The 17,133-nt window shown below is 43.2% G+C and overlaps 1 protein-coding gene and 1 long non-coding RNA gene across 3 annotated transcripts in view; one reads left to right on the forward strand and one right to left on the reverse strand.

Moving 5' to 3' along the window:
• Positions 1-17,133, forward strand: part of LOC117352195 — a 162,139-nt gene that overhangs the window by 105,913 nt on the left and 39,093 nt on the right. The window lies entirely within an intron of this gene.
• NUCB2 (nucleobindin 2) overlaps positions 6,606-17,133 on the reverse strand; it is a 75,193-nt gene continuing 64,665 nt past the window's right edge. The window contains exons 10-13 of one of the 2 annotated variants that reach the window (XM_033928457.1): positions 16,183-16,272; positions 15,114-15,284; positions 11,913-11,994; positions 6,606-7,242 (exon numbers count right to left, since the gene is read on the reverse strand). In XM_033928457.1, coding sequence (XP_033784348.1) covers positions 7,130-7,242; positions 11,913-11,994; positions 15,114-15,284; positions 16,183-16,272 — 456 coding nt within the window. In that variant the 3' untranslated portion in view covers positions 6,606-7,129. Of the gene's footprint in view, positions 7,243-11,904; positions 11,995-15,113; positions 15,285-16,182; positions 16,273-17,133 lie in introns of those variants that run through there. The other variant, XM_033928458.1, reaches the window with a different exon arrangement.

Consider the following 17,133-nt stretch of genomic DNA (forward strand, 5'->3'; position numbering starts at 1 on the left):
TTCTTCTTTCTTACCTCTCGGATCATGTTAGTTGTGTCTTGAGTTAATGTTCGATTTTTTAAAAAAATTTATTTAAATTCCATTAAAAAAAAAATATAATAAATTCTATGTACATCGCTTAGGATTTGAATAGGTGATTGATCAAATGTTAATAAAAAAAAAAACTTGAGAGCACTAACTGGCAATCAGTGGTGATACAGATGCTCTAGGCAGGGTTTCCAAGGTGGCACTGCGGTATCCTGTGCAGAGTGGCTGTGGCTGAAACCTAAGCATAAATGAACCTGGAGAAGTCGGGTCTTTTGGTAACAGTCTGTTTCGTGATTCTGTGGATTTTTACAAAACTTAATCAAAGAAGGGGGCCTGGGTTAAGGCCTGGTCTTGCAAAAGGGCAAGACCACAAGGCCTGGCCTGGCCACCACTGAAGGTAATGGAAGCCATCACTAGGACAAATTCTGCACATATTTGGGCAATATGGGGAGGGTACTGATAGGGGAAAGGTGCAGCTGCTATTACAGGATACTAGCTTAAGTCTTAATTTTTACGCTTAACTTTAGGTGTGAGCGTTTACGCCAGCCACCTGTACCTAACTACCAGCATTTAGGCACAGTTTTATAAAATACTTGCCGTTTCCGATAGGGAGGGCAGAAGCCGGGAGAGCGGAAAGTGCGGGGCTGGTCCTGGCAGAGCCGAGCGATACATTAAAAAGGTAGGATGCGGGAAGGGGGAGGGGAGTCGGGGTCCCCACAGTTCCCTCCCCCTTAAGAATCACCAGATCTGGGCTGGGAGTGAAACTAACGACAGCATAGCTTTCAGCTTCTCAGACGCGTACAAGCCCCGGTGGCACAACAAGCCCATGTATCATTGGGATAGGGGGATTTATAAAACATCTACACAATTACAAACTTAACTAAAATTCAACGCATTAAATATAACACAATGGAACGAGGAGGACACAAAAGGAGAGGAATTAGAGGGAACAAGGTGAAAGATAAAACTATAAGGAAACCGGGATACCGGAATCAATCACTAAGACCAACACCAGGTGCTACTATTAAGAGAGCTGTAGAATGTGTAAATAGCCGGAACACATGAGTTTTAATTTTATTAATTTTATTCAATTTTCTATTCTGTTCTCTCAGGGGAGCTCAGAATGGTTTACATTAATTTATTCAGGTACTTAAGCATTTTCCCCTGTCTGTCCTGGTGGGCTCACAATCCATCTAATGTACCTGGGGCAATGGGGGGGATTAAGTGAATTTTCCCAGGGTCACAAGGAGCATGTTGATGAGGCTGTAGCTTTAACCACTGTGCCACACTCTCCCGTTGAGTTTTTAGCAATGATTTTAACTTCTCAAAAACTGGTTCTGTTTTAATATGAGGGAATCACTATTACAAACCTATCAGAGTGTGCATAGACAAAAGATGATATAAATAGGAATAGGGAATAAGAAGATTGCTCAAAAACAATAGGGAAGAAGAGAACAGAACCTGATGAGCGGTAACTAGAACCTTAAAGGGTGTTCTGTATGTAACAATGTTCAGCAAAAAGAAAAAAGGATATGTGATCAAATTTTTTAAGACCAAATAAGAATCTAATGGCCATGTTCTGGATCATATTGGCAAGGAAGAGGGTAAAAAACTGGAACGTTCTTCCGGAGGCTGTTATAGGGGAAAACACCCTTCAAGGATTCAAGACAAAGTTAGACAAGTTCCTGCTGAACCAGAACGTACGCAGGTAGGGCTAGTCTCAGTTAGGGCGCTGGTCTTTGACCTAAGGGCCGCCGCGTGAGCGGACTGCTGGCAACGATGACCACTGGTCTGACCCAACAGCAGCAATTCTTATGTTCTCATGTCAGGAAGAAACTTCAAAAGATAAAGAAATGCAGGCAGCTTTGATGTCAGCTGCAGCATCAATAAAGTACAAAGAGCTTAGGCACTTTTATTCACTGAACACCTCAGTACCCTGTTTGTATGGGACACGTCAGGCTCTGTCTGATAAGGAGGCACCGTTTGATAAAACAGTGTATTTATAGGCCGACATCCTGGAAGGTTTTAATGGCTGCAGCCCGCTGCAGGTCATCTCTTCATTTATCCTCGCTAAGAGCGGGGATGTCTCATTTCTAAATTTTTTAAAGATGACTTTTTGGCCAGATCCAGATTTTTAACAGTCCTTTTCTATGGCGCTTTAGAACTTAGTAGTACTGTTGAAGTGGCCTAGTGGTCAAAGCAATGGGCTGAGAACTGGGGTTCAAATCCCATTTCCTCCAATAACAATGTCTTAGCACGAACAGGTCACTCAAGTACCCACCGAATCTGAAAGCTCTTTGGGATGGGAACTAATTGCACTTGAATTCTAAAACTTGCTGTAGCTGCCTTGAGTCTCATTCAGAAAGGTAGGTTCAAAATTAAATTAAATAAAAAAAAAAACAAACAAACAAATATGAAAGTATTTCGAGTGGTGCTTCCCTTAAAGAATTCTTAATCCCCAGTTCACTACAATGCAAATAATGCTAAAGCCTTGCAAAAGAGCTGTAGTACAGCAGTTAAAAACTACAACCCTAAATTCTAACACTTGAAGAAGGGAAGCCCCCGGGAACATAGTCAGCTAAAGAATCCACCTCGTTTCATGCTAACCTGCTTTCTTTGGTGGGGAGGGGAGGGAATACAAAGCATATGAAGCCAGACGTTTGTGGATCTCATGACGATAAGCTATTGTGCAAACATGGGGCTTCCTGGTTATTTGAACATCACTGCTCCGAGTCCTTTAGCTTATACCTGTCATTTTAATAATTAAGTCCCCCTCCTCCCCCCTTCTCCATTATATTCAGTCACTGTGCTTTGGAAACAAAGCATTCATTTTTTAAAATATTGGAACACCTAAATGACGACATATATGACTTGTATCAGACATTAAAATGAAAAAGAAAGACAAACTTCCTGGATACTTGTTTGTTTCTGAACAAGCAGGTGATTTAACTACTAAAAGGAGCCTGCAGGAGTTTTAAGACAGAACAGCGAGAGTGGTAAAGCATTTGCACCAGGAAAAATACACTGAGTGATCAGAGTAGCTATTCCCAACGTTCTATCTGAATCGGGCCCTTTATTATCTGAATTAATAAAATTGCAGATCACAATCCATAGGAATATAAGAATAGCCACACTGGGTCAGACCAGTTTCCTGTTTCCAACAGTGGCAAATCTAGGTGACATGTACCTGGCAGAAACCCAAATAGAAATCCAGGGCAAGCAATGGTTTTCCAAAGGACTGCCATTACTTTGGGTGGTCGTTGGGGATTCTGACCCCAAAATCTCTACCCATCTCTTTAAAAAATGTCTGTTTTACTTTATAAAAATCAAGTTTCAAGTTTATTTTTGACTTATTGAATCGCTTAATTTAATTTGCTAAGCGATTTACAGATCATTTGAAGATCTGTGTAGCAAAATGTTTGCTCAATCTTGTGGTAAGAGAGAACAGGCTTAGCATAGAGTCTTTAATATCCATTACTTTTTAGTACAGTAAAAGGCCCTGTGCAGAGTTTCATCCTGGGATTCACTTCCCTGAAACACATGGCTAAAGTTTGCAAACAGACCAACTGTATGAAAGTGAGATGTCTCTGTTTAGCAAATGGTCAGACAGTTGCAATTATTGACCTTAGCTGATATGTTCTCTTTTTTTGTGGAGAAATATATAATTTCAGCACACCTCCATATGTCACAGACAAGAGGCCTATAAGTTTTGCTGCAATAGGACTAAAGTTACTCTCTCTGACTTCATGTTATAAGCAGCAGTGTAATGCACACCTGGCTTTACCTCACTGCATGCATAGATCTCTGGTTCTGTTTTCTATTGAGTTTCCTAGAAAACTGAACAGTCCATGCAAGCAAGTGAAAGAAGACCAGACCTACAATGGACAGTAGCCTATTCCCTATAGTATAAGAAACCCCTAAATGGCGTAGTATGGACACACTACCATACTAAACAACACACTGGAGCCCATCTAATTCTCCTGAATTTTTAATGCACTTTTAGCCAATGTTTGATTTGTTTATCCATTCATCTTTTAAAACGCCACAAATGAGAATTAATGGATAGGCTTACAAACCAAACTTATATTGGTGTCCCTTTTTATCATTCTAGGGCAGTATTCCACAACTTGGTCCTGGAGTACCCCCTTGCCAGTCAGGTTTTCAGAATATCCGCAATGAATATGCATATGCTTTATTTACATACACTACCTCCGTTATATGTAAATTTCTTTCATGCATATTCATTGTGGATATCCTGAAAACCTGACTGGCAAGGGGGTACTCCAGGACCAAGTTGTGAAACACTGTGCTAGGGGAAGGCCCTGGGATGACAAAAGCATAACACCATATGGCGAGAAGCCTTTTGACAATCAGCAATATAATATGGTGCTGGTTACAGCAGCTGGGAAAAGGCCACAGAACCCCAGAAACAAGTCACATTAGCCGCAGCTGTGTTATTGGGATGGCATAGGCCAGGGATCTCAAAGTCCCTCCTTGAGGGCCGCAATCCAGTCGGGTTTTCAGGATTTCCCCAATGAATATGCATTAAAAGCAGTGCATGCACATAGATCTCATGCTGGATTGCGGCCCTCAAGGAGGGACTTTGAGACCCCTGGCATAGGCTGAGCAGCAAGGATTGCTCCAACAGCAGCATTCAATGTTTTCCACTGATGTAGAGCAGGCCACATAAGTCACTTGCGGAAGTAATACTGGGGAGGAAATCATTATGGCCTATAGCACCAGCAAGTGCTGAAAGCAGAGAAGTGAAGCAGAATAGCCTAAGGGAGCAAGATGGGTCATTAATGTTAGTAGAAGGAAGAAATTGGGAAATAAAGACCATTCAGGTAAGGAGAAAGTGAAGGGTTCTGGGAGTGTAGGCGGGGGATTGGCTGCTGGATGGCTGATGAGGGAGGAGTTGTGGGACTGACTAGGTGGAAAGAGCAAATGCAAAGGTGTACAGCAACAAATTACAGTGCAAGTCCAAAAATCCAGACTGCTCGGACTAAAGACTAAAGAAGAGATGAACAAGCCAATTTTGTTGATGTATTCACTAACATACAGAAGGCTTCATTTATCAAAATAGTATGTTTACAGGAAAACATACAGAGAAATGTAAATATGAGGTCTCACTGAATTAAACCCTAATTAGGACAGTCATGGAAAACATAGGTATTTTACTGTACAATTTGTTTTTGAATGTCCATTTTTTTCTGTTTGTAACATTTACACCCTCTTCTACAAAGCCACACTAGCGGCTGCCGCGTGGTAACAGCCCCAAAGCCCAGAGGGGGTTAGTGTAAAAGCTCCAGCATCACCAATCTCTCTCATTCCCCAAGAGTCCAGATTCTCGTTGCAGATCATTCGGAACACGGCTGTTTGGTTGATTTTCATCTTGAAAAATTTGAACATGTAACTTAAATTCTACTGGAAGCTACATTGGCTCCCAGTTGAGACAAGAATATTATTCGTTAGGCTGTACCTGTTACAAGACACTGAATGTCTTTATACCTGAATATATTACTGATCACTTTAAATTTACCAACAGAAAACATTTTTCTCGGCATTTTAGATTATTTACATTTCCTACTGTAGCTGGTTTTAAGAAAGGTTTGGAGAAGTTCCTGGAGGAAAAATCCATAGTCTGTAATTGACAAAACGGGGGGAAGCCACTGCTTGCCCTGGATCAGTAGCATGGAATATTGCTACTCCTTGGGTTTTGACCTGGATTGGCCACCGTGAGAACTGGACCATTGGTCTGACCCAGTAAGGCTATTCTGATGTTCTTATGTACAAAAGATTTTTTCCATAGAATTTTATCTTTTCAAGCTGGATCATAGGATAAACTATTTTCTGTCCTGCTAACAAACTCCAACTCCTATCTTTCCTTTAGAAAAATGCTATATTTGACAAATTCTTCTGAATGGGATTATAATACACTGTGCTTGTATCGTTTCTTGATTGTTAACCACATTGACCTGAGAGGTTACTGCGGTATATAAGTGAATTTATGTCCCGATTTCTGGCATCTGGACTTTTGAACTTGTATTGCAGCTACAACCCGCAAAAAGCAAGGTCTAGAATTGTACAGTCATGAGCCAAGGTCTCTTTGCCTGCAGAACCCATAGAATGTGCTCTTTAAGCTGCCAGATGTGTGTGTTATTCTTTTGCAAACAGATTTTATAATTACCAGATATAAAGGTAAGATATGTGTAAGATTTGTCTAGGAAGAGCTAGGAAATACAAAGGCAAATCAAAATATAACATGACACAGAAACTTCAGCAGTCCTGTCACCAACACCAGTCGGAGCACAATTAAGAGCTACATTTCGGTGTTCTTCAGGCAGGATTTTATGATCAGCAATAGACTTCATGTGTCTTCTTCCCTTGCAGCAATTTTCCCACCATATAACTAGGTCTCATTTGACAGTAGTGACTGATTTGGCCAGAGGTGAACAGACACAAAAAACAGGAGTGGCATTCTTATTCCAGGCTTCTAGTGATTTTAGATACCTGTACATATCTCCTAAATGACATGATAAATTTGAGCCCTCATTATGCTGCAAATAATGCTATGGGCCTAAAATTCATCAAAGGTTTTTATTTGATGTCAAAATCTACAATTCTCATATCTCTTTTCCTATGGTCTCTTCACATGGTGAGCGACCTGCAGCATGATCCTGGTGACATGCTGACATGCTGTGCGGTCACTACCTCACCCTCTGTGATGCTTCTTTCAGAAGACAGGCCAGCTTTTAGTGCCTGGAGGAAGAGGAAGTACTGCCGACCACTACCAGATCATCTGTGCCTGAAGCCTTCCTTTTTCTGGCTCCTAAAACACATCTCACGCAGTTTTGCCAGAATTTAAAGTTATCAGGTCATCCTCAAGGGATACACAGACTAGAGAGTTTCAAAATCAAACCACTGAGTGAATTTAGTGTTTGATACAGTCACATACTGTATGACATTACAGGTTGTAGAAGAAACAGAACAGTAATTGAAAATTTTCAGTGTTCAACCTGTTTTGGTTCTCCCCACTTCCCCCCCTTCCCTCCCCCCAAATAAAATAAGAAAGATCCGAAAATGGCAGCATAGGGGTGGGAGGTTAGGCAAGGGACGGGAGGTGCTCAAATGTGCCTTCATGTAATACCGATACGTGATCTTTGGCCAAAGGTTGGCTTTTTATGGTCTCCACATTTCCTTCTGCATGCTCCCCATCTGAAAAACAAAAATTAGCAATCTCAAATTCTGAAATAAGATTACGCTCTCGCCAAATTCTTCTCATGCTTTTACTTTACACTTCTCCCTCCGGATTCGCGGGGGATAGGGGCAGAGCCGGACCGCGAATGGTGAAATACCGTGAATATGTTCTGGTCCGGCTCTGACCCACCCCCGCCTTCCTCCTGCCTTCCCCCCAGCATCCCGGCCTTATCTGGTGGTCTAGCGGGCTTTCGGGGCAGGAGCGATCTTCCTACGCTCCTGCCCCGTGTAGATCGCCAATAGGAAATAGCTGCCGTGAGTTCCCGTAGTCTCGAGACTACGACGGGAACTTCCCACAGCCATTTCCTATTGGCGATCTACATGGGGCAGGAGTGTAGGAAGATCGCTCCTGCCCTGAAAACCCGCTAGACCACCAGGTAAGGTCAGGACGCCGGAGGGAAGGCTAAATTGTTTTTTTTTTCTTTTTTTCCCCCTCCCCAAAAAATCGCGAATATGTGAAATCGCGATTGCCAAAACCACGAATGGGGAGGGGGAAGTGTATTAACATTGAGCATTTTGTGGTGATTATGGTAAACTCTATACAGCCCACACTAATATTTGCAGTTACGGTAACTGCTACTGATCCCTTTCACTCTCTCTGTTTACACATACATGGGAAATTCTATAACCAGCGCTTAAACTTAATAGTTGGTAGCAGGGCAGAATTAATTCTTTGAGGGCCCCTAGGCACACAAGTACACTGGGTCCCCTTCCCCGTTCTGATGCGCCCCGGCGGAAACAGGAAGCTGCATCAGAGGGAAGCTTTGGGCAAGCAGCACCGCTTGGAAAATTACATTTGGTGTTGCCTTTATTACCCGCGTACCTTGCTCATCTTACTTTCCATCGATGGGGGAGAGGGGGACCGTTGCCAATTAGTCCGTTGATGGGGGGGCCCATGTTGCCAATTGGGGGGGAGCATTGCCAATCGATGCTGGGGGGGCCCATCGCCATTTGAAAAAAAGAATACCCTCCTTCATTGGGCCCCCCTGACCATTTCGGGCCCTAGGCACGTGCCTACTGGGCCTATTCGTTAATCCTGCCCTGGTTGGTAGGCACCCTGCCGAAGCCCAAGTTAATTGAAAAACACCATCAGAAATGGCAAAAAAATAGCAGCATTAAACACCTACTGAAGCCTAAATAAAGGCAGCTAGCATCATGGCTAGGTAGCCACGACAGGTCTATATTTTAGCCGCCTAGCTATGCCTCCGCGGGATCCTAAAGTCAGGCCGCAGCAGCCATAAGCTGATCGTGGCAGTAGACGTTATTCCCGATCAGCTGAGTTGGCAGTGCTCTCCAAAGCTACGGCTCTCAGGAAGCACTGCCGGCTCAGCTGATCAAGGATAACTTCCCCTGCCGCGATCAGCTTCCTGAACTTAGGATCCCGCAATGGCATAGATAGGTGGCTAAAAAGTAGGCCAGGATTTTCCAGGCCTACCTTTCAGCTGCCTGTCTTGGATAAATTTAGGTGCGATTCTGTAATGGTGCTGTCGAGTGATTTACACACGATCAGCAGCCGCTTTTAAGGAAGCCACCGACATAGGCACCAGTTACAGAATCTGGCCCATAGTCTAGATCAGACATGTCAAACTCTGGCCGTGGTGTAGTAAAATTTGGCTGCCATACAATTTCAAATTTCCACTTAAGCTGGCCCGCCGGTACAAGCGCTGTATCAGCAGCCTGCAGAAGATTGCTGGTCGGCCATTGCGATCCTTGCAGGCTGCCCTAGCCTCAGCAGCACGTTCAATCTGCCATGGTCCCATACGTCAAGGGAGGGGCGGGACCATGGCAGAGGCCAACTCTAGAGCCTTTTCTGGGCACTCTCTCCACCAGCACCGCGATCATCTCATGCCGGCCCAGCCTGAGCTTAAAGACACGTACACATAAGAGAGGAAGGGCAGGGGGTTGAAACGAGAGAAACTTACTGAGCTATCAGTCCTGGGGAGGGGTGGGATTCGGCTCAATGCCGAGGGTTTCGTCTTGTCAGTTTCTTGAAGAAGGCTCGATCCCAAACCCTGTGTTTTCCCCCCTGGCGTTTGTCTAGCACTGCTGCTGCTCCTAGCTGACACAATATTGACGTGCGTCAGGTTTGGGTTTCAGTGTTTCTCATAGTTACGTTTGCCGCAAATCTTTCTGTTTTGTTTGGTCCTTTTTTTTTTTTTTTTCCTGAGTTCTTGCTCCCCTTTTTGTACTTCTTCATGGCAGTTCTTCCTTTTTTTGAGTCCCTTATGATAGCTGGTTCATGTTGTCGAGGGCTTTTCTTTTTTTGTACCTCTCTGGTTTTGTCTTCACGAGCATGGTGGCATCTTACTTTTCTTCTAGGTTTTGCTTTGTTTTTAGTATGGTGGTCTCCTTTTTCTTCATTTTTTTTTTTCCATTTCCTCAATATTCTATATTTATTACTTCTGTCTCCATATGGCTCTTTAGTCTATTTGTTTTCTTACTGCATGTAGCTATACCAGTGGGATCTGGTTATATCACTATCATGTTATGTTCTATTATGAAGAATATGTGTACTTGATGAATTATAGGGTTAGATGATGTTCTTTATGTTTGTATTATATAGTCTTGCTTTATCAAAGGACCTGTTATCCGTGAACCACAACTATACAGGTTTGTTTTTATGTCATTTATTTGGGTCTTTATATATTGTATAGAACTTTGTTTTTAATATATATTTATACATACATATTGATATAAGGGTCTGTTTTCTGTCAGTCATATATATGTGTGTGTGTGTGTATATATATATATATATATATATATATATATATATATATGTATACATATATATGTGTGTGTGTATATATATATATATATATATATATGTATATGTATACATATATGTATGTGTGTGTATATATCTATATAATAATAATAATATGCTAAGCACGCATGTGCACTCTCGCCGCGTGTTCCCTGAGATCTGATCTGTCGGGATGTGCCAAGGCGAGAGTGTGCATGTGCGCTCCGCGAGGGGAGGAGGGAGAGGGCTGGGGCTGTCCCGCTGGCAGCATGGTCCCGATCCCCCTGCGCCCGCTCACCGCCCCACTGCCGAACTCCGGAGTGAGGAAGCCGCAGTCCGGCCCAGCCCGCTGAGAGGGAGAGCGGTGCTGGCACCGGGGAGGAGGGGGGACAAACATGAAGGCTCTGCCTCCAGCTCAGCTCGGCTGCTCTGACTCTGCCGCAGCAGCAGCCCCCGAAGCTCCTCACCAGCCTGTCCCGCCCTCTCGAGAAGGGCTGAAAAGCTGGCCTTGCACGCTCTGCAATCAACTGCCGCTTGCCTACCCGTGCCAGGGTGATGTGCAGGCGCGGGGGCTCCCGCAGTGCCTGGAAGCGGCAATGGAGGCGCTGCTGTGCGCGAGCGATGCGCCGGAGCTGGACCCCGCCTGTCAGCAGCGGCTCGACGAGATGGCGAACGGCAGTGGTTGACAGGAAGAGACAGAGGGGAGATGCTGGATTGATGGGAGATAGAGAGAAGGGAGATGCTGGACTGCTGGGGGGATAGAGAAAGATGCTGGACTGATGGGGGGATAGACAGAGGGGAGTTTCTGGTCTGGGGGGGGGAAAGGAAGGGAGGCCTACTGTTGGACAGGGGGAGCAGGAAGAGGTGCTGATGGACAGAGGGGGAAAAAAGGAAGGGAGGCCTACTGCTGGACAGGGGGAGCAGGAAGAGGTGCTGATGGACAGGGCGGGGGAAGAAGGGAGGCCTACTACTGGACAGGGGAAGCAGGAAGAGGTGCTGATGGACAGAGGGGGGAAAAAGGAAGGGAGGCCTACTGCTGGACAGGGGGAGCAGGAAGAGGTGCTGATGGACAGGGGGGGGAATGGAAGGGAGGCCTAGTGCTGGACAGGGGGAGCAGGAAGAGGTGCTGATGGACAGGGGGGGGGAAAGGGAGGCCTACTGCTGGACAGGGGGAGCAGGAAGAGGTGCTGATGGACAGAGGGGGAAAAAAGGAAGGGAGGCCTACTGCTGGATATTGGGAGCAGGAAGAGGTGCTGATGGACAGGGGGGGGGAAAGGAGGGGAGGCCTACTGCTGGACAGGGGGAGCAGGAAGAGGTGCTGATAGACGGGGGTTGGGGGGGGGAAAGGAAGGGAGGCCTACTGCTGGACAGGGGGAGCAGGAAGAGGTGTTGATGGACAGGGGGGTGGGGGAAAGAAAGGGAGGCCTACTGCTGGACAGGGGAATCAGGAAGAGGTGCTGACGGGGGGAGGTAAAACAGAGGGAGGAGGGCTGCTGCTGGATAAGGGGAGCAGTGAAGAGGTGGTGGTGGACACAGGGGAGGCAAAAGGAAGGGAGAATGGACAGGGGGAGCACGAAAGGGGTGTGGTGGACAGCCAAAAGAAAGAAAGACAGAAATACAGAAAGCGGCTAAGGAGACAGAGAGAGAAAGAAATAAAGAAAGACACACACACACATATATTCTAGCACCCGTTAATGTAACGGGCTTAAAGACTAGTTTCTTAAGACATTAACTCTTTTTTTTCTGAGGCCCTCCAAGTACCTACAAATCCAAAATGTGGCCCTGCAAAGGGTTTGAGTTTGAGACCACTGAATTATACTATTTTAACAACTGGATAAAATGCTGGAAATCTTCAGCAATATTGAAAATTAGATCTTTTACATACGTGGCTGGAATTTCAGTTCCTCATTTGGTGCCGATGGTGGGACGTTTTGCTGTAATTTCTTCTGTTCCAAATTTTGTACGGCCTGAGAATTAGGAAAATATGGATTGGCAATTAAGAATTCTTCTAAGTCTCCTCTTATCACACAAAGGGGCTCATTTTCAACAAAGAAAAACACCCAAAACATGGCATAAACTAGCACCTGGACATTTTAATTGCCAAAAAGGCCAAGTGCCTATTTTCAAACTGACTTTTCCCTCCAGTACATCTAAATCCTAAGGGGGTAAGATAGAGGCATGGTTTGGGTGGGATTAGGATGGCCTTAGAACTTGGACATTTTGCAGGGATAATCAACCCTTCTTGAAGACATCCAGGGCGAAATTTAGATGTTTGGAGTTAGTCCCGTTTTAAAAGCGCATAAGGGCCAAAAGGTATCCAAACTGGGCAGATGACCACTGGATGCATGAAGGCATTATTCCCCCCAACATTTTCCCAGTGGTCACTGCCCCACTCCCACCCTTCAAAGATATGAATGAAACAGTGCGTATCAGCCTGTATGACAGCTGCAGATATTATAGGAAATCCTAGCAGAGTAGCAAGTAGGGCAGTGTAGTGAATCAGAGAGAGGGGGATTCAGGCCCATATCCCGCACTACCCACTGCACTTATGGTAGAAAGCGTGAGCCCACCAAAACCTACTGTTCTGCCATATACGTGACATCTGCAGCCATAAGAGCTATTGGAGTGGTAAACAGGTGAGTATAGTACAGGGGTGTCCAACCTTTTGGTTTCCCTGGGCCGCATTGACCAAAAAAAAGTTTCTGGGGTCGCACAAATGTGCAAATGCTGCAACAAGACAGGGGAGGGAACAGGTAAGATGGTAAACACTCGGGGGCAACAGAGGAAAACACTGCATCACCCTCGACCGGGGCCGCACAAAATACTTCACGGGGCCGCATGCGGCCCTCGGGCCACAGGTTGGACACCCTTGGTATAGTAGGTTTTGAGGGAGTTTTGGAGAGCACACCATACACTATTAGGGGGTTATGGTGACATGTATACCTAACTAGACGCAAAACTAAACATAAAAATTGCTAAAAATACACTAAAAAATCCCAAAAGATTGGTAAAAAGCTATAAAGAGGGAAGTTTTTTCTTGCCACCCAGCAACGACTATTCTTTGGACTAATTTTTGCATATTGATCTTTTTTGCATTTAAATTTTGATAGTTTTGTCATTTCTGGGTGGCAAGAAAAAAAACAACTAAGGACAGCAGCTGAATTAGGGTTATAATTCCTCTAAATGAAGAGAGCACTTTTAATGGCTTTTCTAAAATATTTGTTTCACATTATTGAACATTAAAATACTTTATACTGGAAGAGACATAGTGATGTATGGGGCAAACTCATTTAGGCTACATTTGGGAGATTGTGATTTATGAGTTGTCAAGCCAGACTGCTAGTTAACTGATTGCAGTCTCCCAGTACTGAGGTCTCTTTCATTCACTAACGCTATTGGGTGCTCTCTTTATTTAAGTAGGTATGTAGAGGGTCTCCCCCTCTTTATAGCTTTTTGCCAATCTTTTGAGATTTTGACATGTACACCTGACACCCTTTATGTGAAGTTCACAGCAATGCCCCCTCCCCAAAGTGCCCCATTGCTCTTTTTTTTTTTTAATCAATCTTCTTCACGCTGTTTGCCTTATTGACTACCCTTCTTTGCCAGGGTATTCTGTTGTACTGGTGCACCACTGCTCTGTTGGCATGTCTTTGTGGCCAGTCCATTAAATTGCTGGCCCATCCCTTGTCCAAATGGCGTTGTCTTGGATGTTTTGATTTTCAAAAATTACCCAAAAAAGACACCCTAAGGGTCAGAACGTCTAGATGAGTCATTTAAAAAAAAAAAAAAAAATAGACATCTAACAGTTTCAAAAATGGTCATTTTCCTATCCCAACTTTTGGACATCCTTGCACCAACATACAAAGTTGGACTTAGATGTCCTATCGAAAATTCTCTAATCTCTGGTCTCTTCACATGGTGAGTGACCTGTAGCATGATCCTGGTGACATTTATTTTTTATGCAGTACTTATCTTCACTTGAGCAACAAGGCTTTTTTTTATTGTTTGAATCTTCTTATCTTTGTGAACTTGGGTTTTCAGCGCTGACAAATTAAATCGAAAAAAAAAAAAGAGAACGACTGCAGTTGATGGATGATGAAATGCTTGCCTGCTTGTTGACTATCGAGCCACATTTTGAGTTAATTTGCACTCAAAAACAAGCACATCTATCACACTAATTAGCAATTCTATTCTATCTACTTTAGTTTCACTGTTGTTACTATTACCCATACATAGCTTAAAGAACTAAATAACTCAGAAATTTAATTTTTTGTTGGTATTGCAATTTTATAATTTCAATTATAACGTGCTGTGAAAAACACTTGCTCCATTTAGTGTGCCGGAGCAAAAAAATTTTGACACTGATCTATCTTAACCAGGCAGTCACTAAATACTGGCAGTGACTGTCCAATCCGGCGAGTGGGATATTCAGTGGGAGAAAAACAGCTATCTCCCGCTGAATATGGTTATCTGGCAAAACAGCACTTAGCTGGTTGGGAGCTGTTCCCAGCCGGCTAAGCTCCACTGAATATCGGGAGAGATTAAATTCTCCCTATTTTTTTTTTTTTGGGGGGGGTTGATTTTATTTCATTCCTGTAGAGATATTCAGACTTAAAAAAGTTTGGCTGCTCTCCCTATTTGACAATGCCCACATAATAAATTTAAATAAACCTGCAAGATGCTATTTTGATTCTAATCAGAGCCACATTGACTCCATGCAAGGTATAATCAAAGCATTAACAACTGAAAAGCACATTTGGGGGAAGGAGATTGTCTAAAAACTAAACTAAACCTTAAGCTTAAATACCACATCTTCTCTATAAATATAGAGCTCGACACAGTTTACAAAAATTAAAAGGGAAGCACAGTGGGAGTTGGTGATAGGGGGAAGTGGAAATTTACATTTTTGACAATAGCCAAATAGCCAAGATGCACACTTTTTTTTATTTAAAAAAAAAAAGTAGAGACAAAAAGTCACTGCATGTTAAGAAGGAGACCTATTGCTATCATCCAAAGAGGAAGCTAACTAAACCAAGGTCTCTCTATCTCTCATCTGAAAGGCAAAAGCAAAGATTTCATATCATACCTGCTGGAGTTCTTGTTTCTGAGCCTGAAGTTGGTCATGTTGTTTCTCTAATTCTTCCTTCTGCTTTTGAAGTTTTAATGCTTTGTTCTGCAGTTCACTTTCCTTAAGAGCTATATGATTTTCATATTCCTTCAAATCCTCCTCGGTGTAAAGCAGCTGTTGATCCAAGGTCTGCAAAATAATTTAAAAAGAAAGTAAGCATCCTACAGGTAGAAGGTGTTATCAAAGTGTGAAGCATTCCTTATGCTATGTTGACTATGCATCTTATAACCTATAAATGAACCTCTCTTTGGAACTAAGGCATTCATGGGCAGTAAATTTGAGCAAGATTAAATCCAGTTTTCTCTACTTAGGAGTAAGTCTCCTGTCAAAACTAACTCAGTTGGAGATACACCTCCAGGAGCTCAATCTCTGGAAATGACCCTTTAAACAGAATGATTAAGTTTTTTCAATCCGGCTGAACATTCCTCAAATCAGTTTCCTACTATGCAATATGTTGAATACTTAATGAATTTGACTGTAAACCAGTTTGTAAGATTAAGCCTAACTGAATAATCAATCTAGGCACCTAACTTCAGGCATTGTTTATAGAATCTGGGTCAGGGGGTCAGATTCAGTAAAATGGCACCCAAAAATTAGGCACTGGGAAAAAATATCCATGCTCAGCACTCCTCTATAAAGGCTACTCTGTGATGCGTTGACTTCACAGAATAGTGCATATCACAAATACCCATGTTGAACTCTAGGTGAAAATACTTATGCTAGTTGAAACCTGGTGTAAATCCTGGCATTGAAGCTAAGCCTACAGTCTTGGAATTACATAATACTGCATGCAACTTTTTGGGATGCCCCTGACCTGCCTAGACTCCTCTCTGACTTCTCTAAAATTGAAGTCATGGTTTTCTCGAAAATTTCCATCTCCTATGAGTCACTTCTTGCCCACCAAGCAGAGAAAACCCTTCATGCAATTGCTCCAACTTCAAGCCCTGAGCAGGAAACACTGTATATCTAGTTATTCCTTCTACAAAAAGTCCAGAAAATATGCACAGTAAGAATGTGAGGACATCACCTCCCAGCTCTCTGGTTCCAAAAATTCTCTCTTTTCTGTAGCTTTCACAAACTCTTCCATGGTAATCAATCTGTCTTTGTTAATGTCCACCTAATGTTAAGACAAAATAAAAACAAACAAAAAAACACTGGGGTTTTTTTTTTTTTCTTTTACATGTTTTAAAATTGTAAAGGTGAAACAGAGATTATAGATGTTCTTGGCAAAGCTTGAGTTATGCGCTTGAATATTATTGCGATGGCCTTCAATACCAGGCAGGTTCATTTTGAGCTGGGATAAATAGAGAGCTGGAAATTAACCCCCCCCCCCCTTTTACTAAGCCGCGGTAGAGGTTTCTACCATGGCACAGAGCACTAAATGCTCTGACACTCATAGAATTCCTGCTGAACCAGAACGTATGCAGGTAAGGCTAGACTCAAATAGGGCACTGGTCTTTGACCTACAGGCCGCTGCGTGAGCGGACTGCTGGGCACGATGGACCACTGGTCTGACCCAGCAGCGGCAATTCTTATGTTCTTATGTTTGGAGCCGGGATCTATGCCAAATTTTAAGCATGAAGATTTAAACCTGGTGCAAATTCTCACACCTAAACATTCTTGTTTTATAAAAAAACTGTAAATAATTTACAGGAATGCCCGATCCGACCATACCCTTCTCTAGGCCACACCCCCTTTCTGATCTGCACATAGATCCTGGTGCCTAAAAATGTACGTGTAAATTTTAATCGATGCCAGTTACCAATGATAGTTGATTAATTATTCAATTAAACTGTGTGCATGCCCAAATTTCTACGGGCAGATTTTAGTGCAGCACGGTGAATGAAGCAATGCATATTATATCAAACATAGAGTGACAAAATAATGGCTATACACACAACTGGAATCATCAACAATATCATATAAAGGAAAAATTGTTCCAGTTAATATTAATCTCCAAAAATCATAAGGAGAAAGT

This window comes from Geotrypetes seraphini, chromosome 19 (assembly GCF_902459505.1).
Source record: "Geotrypetes seraphini chromosome 19, aGeoSer1.1, whole genome shotgun sequence".
NCBI lineage: Eukaryota > Metazoa > Chordata > Amphibia > Gymnophiona > Dermophiidae > Geotrypetes > Geotrypetes seraphini.